The sequence below is a fragment of the Lissotriton vulgaris genome, chromosome 1_1 (assembly GCF_964263255.1).
Source record: "Lissotriton vulgaris chromosome 1_1, aLisVul1.2, whole genome shotgun sequence".
Taxonomy (NCBI): Eukaryota; Metazoa; Chordata; class Amphibia; order Caudata; family Salamandridae; genus Lissotriton; species Lissotriton vulgaris.
In genome coordinates, this window is record NC_141685.1 from 1622126501 (window position 1) to 1622138238 (window position 11738).

Genomic DNA, 11738 nt, shown 5'->3' on the forward strand with positions numbered 1-11738 from the left:
CCCAAGCGATACTGAAAGACAAGTCAGAGCCTGGGAGGGCGTGTCCAATCGTATTTACCACGGACAAAGTCCTGATGCATCTTAGGATATGTAGTTAAAGATTGCATGAATGTGCAATATCCATTACTGAATTGCAATGGGAGGCTCAATTAGGGAAGTATTCACGGTTGAGGACCTGTTCCCTTATGATGTCAGAAAGACACCTTAATTACAGAGATGTCAAAAATTGAATCCATTGCGTACACATGAGCTGCAGCAAGCGGAGACAGACAATCGCCGCGGACAAGATATCTACAAGTTACTAAATTCGTTTAGGTCATTGAGTCCAGACATGGCAGTATTAAATCTTAAAATGAGGTAGGCCTCTTTTTGTGCCAGGCGTGCGTCAGGGTCCCCGCCCGCCCCTGGAATGTTCTTAATACTTGCTAAGATTGTCCATTTTAGATCATTAGCCGAGTGTTCCTTCTTCAGGAAATGAGACACCAGAGGTGCTGTCAAGACTTTGTTGTTGATCCTGGATCTGTGCTGGATGATGCGTTGTCGCACTTCTTGGGTTGTTTTGCTTATATAGACTTTTCCGCAAGGGCACGTGATGGCATAAACTGCGTATTTAGTCTTGCAATTTGTAAAGTCATCGTGTCGCCAATGTTTTTTACCATCCGTAAAGAGGGTTCCTTCCGTTGTTAAATTGCACACGGAACATGTGCCGCACTTGTGGTGACCTTTTACTGGGCCCATGTTGAAAAGGGTGCCTTGTACTTCTCTTCTAGTAGTACCCCTGGTGGATGAGATCTGCTGTCCAATGCTTCGGTTCTTCTTGAGTGCGAACAACGGATTTCCAATGTCGGGTAGAATTTCTTCCACCAGATGCCAGTTACTCCGGATGATTTTCTGTACCGGGGTGGTGTGGGGTCCAAAAGTGGATACACAAACCATCTGTTCCACTTGTGATTTTTCTCGCTTTTGCAGTAGATGTTCCCGGGGTGTCCATCTTGCCCTCTTCATCGACTGTTTCAAGAGTTTGGCTGGATAGCCTCGCGCCTTCAGTTTGTTGGTCAGTTCTTCTCCGTGGGTGATGAAGTCTTCCGTTCTAGAACAGTTCCGTCTCACCCTAAGGTATTGACCATAGGGGAGATTGTTCTTTAAGCTTTTGGGGTGGAAACTTGCGTAATGTAGGGAATTGTTCTTGTCAGTTTTTTTCTGGAAGAGTGTGGACTTCAGGCCTTCCGGTGTCGATTTGATCTCCAAGTCTAAGAATGGCATGGTTCTGCAGTCGTATGCCAGACATTAAATTCAGTCTGGCAACAATTCCCTACATTACGCAAGTTTCCACCCCAAAAGCTTAAAGATTGGTGCCTCAATGACGGAATTTGTTGAGGCATTGTACAGTTGTCTATATTTATCTTTATCACAATTGTTTATGTGTTTAACATTTGATTGAATGTATTGTTTTTGGTTTATTCAATGTACTTGTGAACCTTTGTAAATGTTGTGGTGTATCTTTTGATGCTGAAAAACTTGGTTCATAACCTCTTATAAAATACTAAGTGACTCAACACAAATGGTTGTTCAGCCTAGCAATTGATTATACTAGGTGTGCATTTTTTCCTAAAAAGTTTACTGCCCGGCTCCTTTTTTGTTTATTTTATAGGGGACTGGGCCATGCCTACGTGATTGACTTCTTTTTGGTTATTCTGGAACTTTGGCATAAGATCCTAGACTTCTATATAACTGGGCGTACGGAGAGCGATCACGATCCCCTGACTATCGATTTAGATCTCCAGTTGGTGAATGAGGATCACGATGATGTAACACACACAAATGGTGATCTAAGAGTGGTGCTAGGTGGGAGGCGAGTCCGCTGGGCAACAATCAAGCTGTCAAAAAAATATATAGCCTCTCTGTACCAGAGTATACTTCCCCAACTTGAAAGGGTAAACCTCGTACTTGAAAATTCCACAGATAATGACGTGGCAGGCGATATTGGTGGTATCCACAAGGAATTAATTGAAATCCTAGCAGATTCTTTTTATAAATCAGCACCCACAAAGCATAAGAGGCAGGAGGACTTAAACCCCTGGTTCACTAGGGGCTGTAGGGACGCCAAGAGTGCACTTCTTAAAGCCCTTAAGCAAGGCCATAAGACATGTGTCACTGAAGCCAGACACGTATACAAGAAAATTATTCTCAACGCAAAATCAGAATGGGAAACTGAACGACGGCAAGCCATTAGGGCTGCGGTCATCGCAAAAGATTCAAGGACCTTCTGGAATCTTGTTCATATCGGGAAACCGGAGGGCAAATCCTCGATTGACCCGAACATTCCCGAAGAATCTTGGGCTCTCTATTTTAAGGAGCTATATTCTACCACCACGAACAAGAATAGTGAACCCCCGTCTAGCCTATTGACCATCGACCCAACTTGGGGTACGCCTCCCTGTACGCTAGTGGAGGTCCAAACGGCACTAAAGAGCCTCCAACAGAACAAAGCGCCAGGGTTAGACCGGATCCCTGGTGACCTTTTCAGAGATGAACAGACAGTATTGGTGCCTTATTTGTCTTTACTGTTCAATGCCATCCTCTAGGGTTCACCATTACATCTACCTGGACGGGCGCGGAGATAATTCCCATATACAAAAAGGTTTCCCTGCCCGAACCGTCCAATTATAGGCCCATCAGCCTTATTGATGTGAGTCAGAAAATCTTTGCTCGGCTCCTCTTACAGCATTTGCAGGACTGGATTGATGAAAATAATATCCTGACCCCGCTTCAAGCGGGGTTCAGGGCCAAAATTTCTACCATTGATCAACTCTTCAGGCTTCAGGTCCTGCACTGGAAACACGTTGCATCGGATGGGGGTAGCCTATATTTGACCTTTGTGGACTTAAAATCCGTATTTGATATGGTGGATCGCAATCAGCTCTGGAATGTATTGCTATCAATGGGGGCTCCAGCGTATCTGTGCTACCAATTTAAACCTCTCCACAAAGGGACATATGCCAGAGTTCGCTATGGCAGGAATGGCCAACTAACGGGTCTGTTTCCGGTTGAAGAGGGTGTTTGACAGGGCTGCGTTCTTGCCCCCACCCTTTTTTCCCTCTTTCTTAACGGGATCATTGACGAACTACTGGCCACTAAACATATTGACTCCCCCAAACTGGCCTCTCAGAGATTTCCTGCACTTATGTTTGCAGACGACACCCTGCTGCTTTCTAAATCGCCAATGGGCATGCAGCGGGTGTTAAATTAGTTTACTATTTTCTGCAAAAAAAGGAACCTGGTGGTCAACATTGACAAAACTAAGTATATGGCTTTTAATGCCAATACTACCAACTGTCCCCACCCCATGATGGAGGGTATGCCCTTGGATAGGGTCCCTATTTTTGAGTATCTGGGTCTAACGGTGAATGATAAAATGGGGTGGGCTCCCCAAAAAGTCAAGGCAAATTTAAAACTCAAGCAGACTGTACAAAAAAAATGTGTTGTAAAAACAATAAGTGCCCCCCTTGAAATATTTAGCGTCCAGGCAAGGTCTTCATCCCTCTATGGGGCGGAACTCTGGGGCCACACACCAGTAAACGAACTAACTAATACAGAAAACTATTTTATTAGGCAGATTATGTCCCTCCCTAAAAACACGCTGCTTGTGCCGTTAAGGCTCGATCTAAATATTCGTCCAATTGCTGACGTCATAGCTTCGCTGCCTTTGCTGTTTTGGAGGAGACTATGGAGTACTCCTGAGCTGGCGAGCTACAAGGAAGAACTAAAAGTGGTTCTGGGTTCTTTAGGTGCCGATAAGATCCCTTGGCTCTCATTTGTTAGACAGTCTTTTATTTCGATCGGGCTAGAAAACCTCTGGACGAACCCCGAGGCATCTAGCTCAGTCACTTCTAAGAAATCACTTGCCCTAACAATAAAAGATTATAATTTAACGAAAGTACTTTGTGCCGCCAAAACCCCATGCCTAACCCATGAGTTTCTCGATTTCAAACCACACTATGGTTTGAGACCGAATTAGATGTTATACAACCTACTCTAGCAAAGAAGCTGTTTTTACAATTTAGATATGGAACATTGCCCCTAAACACATTTACTGATAGGTGGACTGGAGGCCCACCTCATCCATGCCCAGGTTGTAGGAAGGAGAAGGAATCCCCTCTTCATGTTGTACTATTTTGTCCAACATATGCTGTGATTCGGAAGAAGTGGGTCATCCAGCTATGCAAAAACTTGGGCATCAGAAACTATCGCGTTTTTTATAGGATTTTGAGAACTGATACCAGTCCTGTGATAGTTGCTTCAGTAGCAAAGTTCCTATTCTTAATGTGGCAGATACGTAGGAAATTAATTAGTTAAACTCTGTAATGTTTCTGTATTAATTTAACTATGTAGATTTCGGGAATGAATTGCGTACTTATGTAATCTTACTCTTCTTTTAATAATATTTAGACTTAATTTATAATTTTACCAATTTTAAATTCTGCTTTCCCATTGTGATTTCTCGTTGCATTGATGTATTTTTATCATTGGTCAGCATTCAAAAGTAATTTTAAATATGATGAAGGAATATTTGTATTCTTTTTTTATTGTCTATGTGCTTTAATGTTTGTATCCAAACGAAATAAAGTTTTCTTGAATGAAAAGCTGGTGCATACTCCAAGGACAGTAAAATGGGCTGAGCACATCTTGTCACTTACTAGCAAAAAGGAGTTGTGATTAATGTGTAGTATTTAATTCAAGTAAAATTTGTATATGGTTTTTCCTATAGGCAGAGTTGTGGTAGCTACACTTTATTTACGTATATTAAATCTTGGTACTTGTGGACATCTAATACTAATTTTTGTTAAGAAGTATGATTTAAATGCAGCTGTTTGTGTAAGTTGCCGTAAATAGATAAACATTTGAATGGAGGTGCTAATGTGTTTTATTTTTTTAGCACTTGCTGATGTGCAGGATTGGTAAGCACTATACGTCTGAAAACGAAGGGGGTCATTAGGATTGCCGTTTTTCCGCATCCTCCGGGCCGGCGGAAGTGTCCGCCGGCCCGAAGGATGCGGAAAAACAGCTGCGGAGCCTTCAAAGACCCCCGCCAGATTAGGATGGCTGGGCGGTCAGGAAGACCATCCGCCACTTTACCGCCGCAGTCGCCTTACGACCGCGGCGGAAAAGCTCTAATATGGAGGCGGTGTCTAACAGACACCGCCAGCCGTATTAGGATGGGGGTGAACAGATGCCTTTCCACGGCAGCTTCTCCGCCGTGGAAAGGCATACGGTGATTTCTTTGGGGGCCCGTTGCGGGCCCCCAGGGTGACGGGGAGGGTGGGGGTGCACATGGGGGTACCTATGGTACCTCCCTGCATTTGCATGCACAAAGCGGCAGGCACCACGCGGTGCCTGCCGCTTTGTGCATGCAAATGCGAAGCATGCATTTTTAACATTGCGGCGGGTGCTGCTTCAAGCAGCACCCACCGCAATGTTAAACATACAGGATGTGACCGCCAGGGTGGCGGTCACATCCTAATTTGCACGGAAGGACCGCCGTTGCCCCTGCGGACGGTCCCTCCTCCTCTTGGGTGGCGGACGGAAGCAGGTCCGTCCGCCATCCTAATAGGGCCCTAAGTTATAACACAGAACTTGGGTCATGTACGCTTAGGAATAAGGACTAGAGGACGAGGTTTTATCAGCAATTGAGTGACAATTAATTGTCATTTACTTCAGTGGGCCAATGCACCCGCTTCAGAGGACTCACAATGAGCTCAATTCACCGATCCATTTATACCTGGAATTCAGATTTGCAGGCATAAATGACTTGTTACAAATTCTGATTATCCACAACAGCACAGTATTGCCTAGATTAAATAATATTGCACGTGAGTAAATTGCATTCAGGGGGTTTGGAGTTTACATTCGAGTCCACTGTATCCTAGAAATGTCTGTAACTCCCACAGGGAGTTTTCTTCCCATGGGGAAACACTTTGAAATAGAACACCACTAATGTTAGGACTGCTTCTTCCCACGCCTCCCCTTGAGGCATTGGCTCCTGTCTGTGATAGAGGTAATTCACTCACATTCACAGTGTGTGAAAGAGAAGTAGGTAGGCTAATGCCCACCTCTAATTGCTGCTTATAGGTTGACTCAAAGAAGTAGCTTCATTTGAGTAAAATCCCTTTAGCAGTGCCAACCGGCTTTTTCTATTTACGATTTTTTTTATTTACATGGTGTGTTGCAACACCTTTGATATAATAATAATAATACTGAGCTTATATAGCGCATGGTTACACTAGCCAGTGTGTCCCCGCGCTTCCAGTGGCCCAAGTACTCCCCAACCAAACTACTGACCCTAGCGCAAACGAAACCCTTGGAAACAGCAAGGTTTTAAGCTCCTTCCGAAAAACTGACTCCACGGGCTCCAAACGGTATTTCATTTACGCGCCGCCAAGTAACGGAATGATCTGCCTCCCATTCTCGCCCTTCTGATCTTGGGGACCTGTAGCAGAGCGGCACCCTGTGACCTAGTAGGCTCATACAGTGTTAGCAAGCTGTGCAGGAAGCTGGGTCCGTGCCCCTGAACAATTTTATGACTATTACACAGGACCTTAAACTGGATCCGCTCTTTAATAGGCAGCCAGTGCAGCGCCCCCAGCACCTGTTTGGCAGAGCATCTCCTTGGGATCATCAATATCAGACGTGCGGCAGCGTTCTGTATGTACAGCAGTCTCTGGAGGCACCTCACACTTGCTCCCAGATAGAGGGCATTCCCATAGTCCAGCCTGGAAGTAACCAAGGCATGGACCAGGGCCCTCCTAGCTGACACAGGGAGCAGGTCGAGTGTTTTCCTCAGACTACGAAGAATGCCAAAACAGGTGCCTGCCACACGCCTAGCATGGTAGTCGAACGAGATCTTGGAGTCGATCCACATGCCAAGGTTTTTAACTGGATCCCTCGGATTAGGCAGGGGCCCTAGGTCCTGCGGCCACCATGCAGAGGTCCAGACCGATGGGGACTTGCCCACTGTGAGCACCTCTGTTTTATCCCCATTAAGTCTGAGGCATTTATTAGCCATCCAGCTAGCCAAGTCCTGCAAACATGCCGCAAACCTACCAGCCGCGTGCTCAGCCGGCTGCGTTAAAGCCACAACCAGCTGAGTATCGTCAGCATAAGTACCAACCTCCACCCCATAATGTTCCGTGATAGATTCTACCGGAGCCACGTACAGGTTAAAAAGGGTGGGGCTGAGGCTTGAGCCCTGTGGGACCCCATGATTCAGGTCAAAAGCCTCTTACCTGTGGGGCCCCTGCTCAACACAGAAGCTACGCTCGTGCAGGAAGGATTCCAGCCATTTCCATGCCATACCTGCCACTCCCCCTGCCTCAGACACTGTAGCAGGGTGTGATGCTCCACAGTGTCAAACACGGCACTGAGATCAAGAAGAATCAGTGCCGCTGTTTGACCCTCGTCCACGTGTTTGCGCAAGGCTTCAGTGGAAAAGAGCGCAGACCCTGTAGAGTGGCAGGCCCGAAATCCTGCCTGTGTGGGATGTAGGAGCCTGCGAGCCTCAATATGTGCCGAGTGTTGCTGATTGACCAGCTTTTCAGCTATCTTAGCAAAATACGGGAGAAGAGAGATCGGCTGTAAGTTGCTCAGCTGGGATATACTGATATGAGGTTTCTTCTTAAGGGGAAGCACCACATCTGGTTTCCAAGTTCTCTGCACCCAGCCGGATTCAAATGATAACATTAAGAGGTGTCTGATGCACGAAGCTAACACCTCAACACTGCCTCTTCGAATTTTGTCTGGAGCCGGGTCACGCGGGGAACCAGATCTTACCCCTCTGGCCACTTTAATTAATAGCCCCTCTCCAGGAACCAAAAATGCTCTCAAGCTGTGCTCTTCCAAGAGAGCCTTCCCCGATGGCTCCCTGCCTATAGAGCCCGTTCTGGCCTCAACGGGAAAGGTAGAGTAGCTGTCATGGACCTTTTTAAAGAAAAATTCAGCTATCTGATTGCAGGATTGCCCTGAACCCGTAGCCTGTTCTCCTATAGATGCCAAAGATGATATTTCTTTGAAAACTGAGAAGAGCTCCTTAGCAGAACAGTCAGCCTTGTCAATCCACTCAGTATAATAAGCTGCACGAATTTTTCTTATCAGGGCATGATACCCGCTCAAACCCTGTTTATACACCCTCTCAGGGGCAGGTGAGTAACTCTTTCTCCATATTCTTTCAAGGCGTTTACAAGCCGTCTTTGCCGCTTTAAGTTCGCCATTGAACCATGCTGCCGATTTAGTTCGTTGCGCAGGACCCACATTGGACCACTGGGCCGTTTTATCCAAGGCACGCTGAATACGATGGTCCAGGGCTTCGCAAGCCCCATCCATATTAGTGCCGAGTTCATCTCAGGGACCCTCCTGAATCAGTGAAGCAGCAAAGCTTTCAGGAGAAAACCTGGCCCACTTTCTCTGCCTTTTGGTGGTACCCCCCCTTTCCTCATGGTTATTACCCATGGGACATTCAAATCGAAACAACACAACAAAATGATCTGTCCAGACCAACGGTTCCGGAGGATCCACCTTCAGGGTTTTCCAATTACAGAAAAGAGAATCTAACAATTGACCTAACCGATGTCTGTGTAGTTCAGATTTTAAAACTAATTGTAAAGTGAGTAGGTTGTGGCGAGCTTCCTGGGCCTGGGTATTAGAGGCATCATCAAAATGCAGATTAAAATCCCCTAACAGTAAAAATGTATCATAGCACATAGCAGGGGGAAATAGATTCTTTATAAGACTGGCTAAGAACTGAGTACTGCCTCCAGGGGGACTCTACGCCAATAAGCCCTTAATTATGTAGTTGTTAGTGATCATTATAGAGAAGACGCCGGCTTCCCCATCTAATATGGGTGCTGGCTCCAGGGTACAATTAATGTCACCCTTATGGATCACCGCAATCCCCCACCCCTCCCACCGGCTCTATCAAGTCTACATATCCCATAACCGGGAGGCAAAGCTTCCAATATTTCAGGGGCTGAGTGGTCATCCAACCAGGATTCAGTAATAAATAGAATATCTAGCTTCCTATCCTCCAGTAAATTGCAAACTTCCAGCCTATGTTTCTTAAGAGACCTACAATTAATAAGAGCGCCTCTAAGCTCCCTGTGAGTTCCTTTACAGCGTGCCTCACAGGTAAACGAATGTCCACAATGGACGCACGCCCTCACTCGGTCATCCCCACTAAAATCAGTGCCATACCTGCAATGCGGCATAATGTCGGTGCGGAGATCAAGCAGCTCCTCCCGAGAATAGGTAAGGCTGACCCCAAATGGTCCCAGGCCCCGTCCGGCCGAGGACGGGCGCAGACGGGCTTGCCTTCGGCGCGCCCGCTGCGCGAACGCTGGGGCATGGGGAATTTATGCTCGATCCTCCCCTGCAGGCTAGAACGCTAACTCTCCCACCGGAAGTACCTGACTCTGCCTACCACGCCCTCCGCGCAACGGTACTAGTTACCGCGTCGGAACCAGGGCAGGTAGGTCGGGTCACTGAGTCAAGGCAAGCTCTCCCAAGTAGGACTGAGCGCAAGTGAGCACAAATACAATGTTAAAAATAAGTGCGCCGCTAAAATGTGCCCAGACACTCAATAAAATCAAAGTTTTCCAACAGTTTAAAATGCGCCCAAAGTCAGCAGCAACTTTGCGGGATCACCTGTGCCACCAGCGGCCCCCTCTGCTTGCAGCGCTGCCGCCGGACCAAGCGGTTTTTATGCTCGATCCTCCCCTTCAGGCTAGAACGCTAACTCTCCCACCGGAAGTACCTGACTCTGCCTACCACGCCCTCCGCGCAACAGTACTAGTTACCGCGCCGGACCAGGGCGGGTAGGTAGATATATAGTAAAATATGCTTTAATACACTTATGTACATGCTTACAGTGTCTTGATGTACAAGTTACAAAACTCAGGTGGACAAAGCAAAAATAAGTACAGGTCTTCATTTTAAAATAATTAGCAGCAGTTTGTTAGAAGACGTTTCATTTGACACCCTGTCTCTGGATAAACGCTGCAAGAGGGAAAACATTTATTTCAAGGGCTTCTAAAGCCCTCTTTAAATCTGAACTTTTAGAAGTTTATAAGGGGTAGTGTAGTACCTCCCTCAAACCTTAGGTTCAGTACCGCAATTAGTGACCCTAACGGACAGCCACAATAAAATTAAATAACATTGTTTTGATGGACATTAGTGTTACTTCATCCAAAACATTTCACAGTCTACCGTTTTTCTGTCGGGAAAGGAGCAATTTGAAGGGAGAGTAAAATGAGTGTCTTCATTTAGTTTTTGTTCATATCAGGGTAGGTTTATGCAGCATCACTTGAACTGCTTTTGTTGTTTGTGACAGATTGGAATGTATTATGGCATGTCCTAAGTTATCCGTTAATTTATTTCTTTTATCATTGATCCAGGTTCCTTACACAGTGAAACCACCCGAGATGAAGATTGTGATATTACTGCCAAGCTGACTCCACACGACCCACCACTTCTTTTTGACTTGGAGTCAGATCCCACTGAGAACTATAACTTGTTGGCTAGTGGAATACCCCCTCATTTGCAGCAGATCCTGGAGATCATTAAAAGGGAGAAGGACAACTTTGAGACGGAAATGACATTTGGCGAGAGCCAGACTGGAAAAGGAATTGACCCTGACCTGGAGCCTTGTTGTGACCCCACTTGCACTCCTAAACCTTTGTGCTGCCAGTGTAGTCCATGATACAGTCCACTTTATTAGGAAGACACTCCTTCTTTAAGCACCATCGATAGGATACTCAGGAATCTGTTTCATTTGATGCCCACATATATGTCCAGGTATATGCCTTAATCACTGGTACCTTCATTTCTTTTGCGTTTTTGAATGGACCAGCTTTGGGCAGAAAGAACCAAGTGGAGTCCAGTCGGATGGAGCCAGCTGCTCAAGTATTCTCTCAACCTTGGAATTCTCTAAAACAACTTTCTATATGTGCTGTAGGTAACTTTGTTACTCAATGCGCCCTATTCACTTTTCTATGCATACTGGAGTGGCATTAAATGCAGTAATGGGGCTTTGCTCAAATATTTCATACTACATTTTTCTAACTTTCTAATCGGGGTATCCAGTTCCTTCTGTCGCACAATAAAAGAATTTGCATTTTTGTAAGATTGGATTCATTTAAAATGTTCTCTAAGTTTTGGGATAGATGCGATCTTTGAGAATAAAGATATTGCCATGTAGTCATGTTAAATAGTAGATCCTTAATAAAAAGCTGAGTTGATAGTTTGCATTTGTTTCTATGTATAGGTTTCATTCAGTACAAATTAGATACATACTGTGAACTTGTATTCCACTTGTAAAAGTGACAAAAGTATAAGAGCTTAAGATGATTGGGTGGCTCCTTTTTTCGTCAGTTTCAAGCAATGCAGCTCTGTACTCCCTCACTGGCAGGATGCCTACTTTACCCTATTTACCTTACCTCGGCAGTAGTGAAGATTATTATAACATCAACCTCTTCCAAGCAGTGCAGTATTTACCAATGTTCTCTGTAGCAGTGTGATAAGCTCTATTTCACTCTTCCCTTGGTAATATTGCTCTGTAACTAGTGTTTGGAAGTGTGCTATGGGTTGGTTGCAAAATATAAACCACAAAAATATTGTCGTACTAAATTATTACCAAAATATCGACAACTAAATTGTTGTCTTTACTCACATATAATGTAAAGTACAGCAAT

The 11738-nt window shown here is 45.4% G+C and overlaps 1 protein-coding gene across 2 annotated transcripts in view; it reads left to right on the forward strand.

Annotated features, from left to right (window-relative positions):
• Positions 1-11167, forward strand: part of LOC147750916 (arylsulfatase A-like) — a 254515-nt gene extending 243348 nt beyond the window's left edge. For both annotated transcript variants that reach the window (XM_086918825.1, XM_086918826.1), the window contains exon 9: positions 10443-11167. In XM_086918825.1, the coding sequence (XP_086774951.1) occupies positions 10443-10747 (305 nt within the window). In that variant the 3' untranslated portion in view covers positions 10748-11167. The remainder of the gene's footprint in view (positions 1-10442) is intronic.
• Positions 11168-11738: the final 571 nt, after the last annotated feature.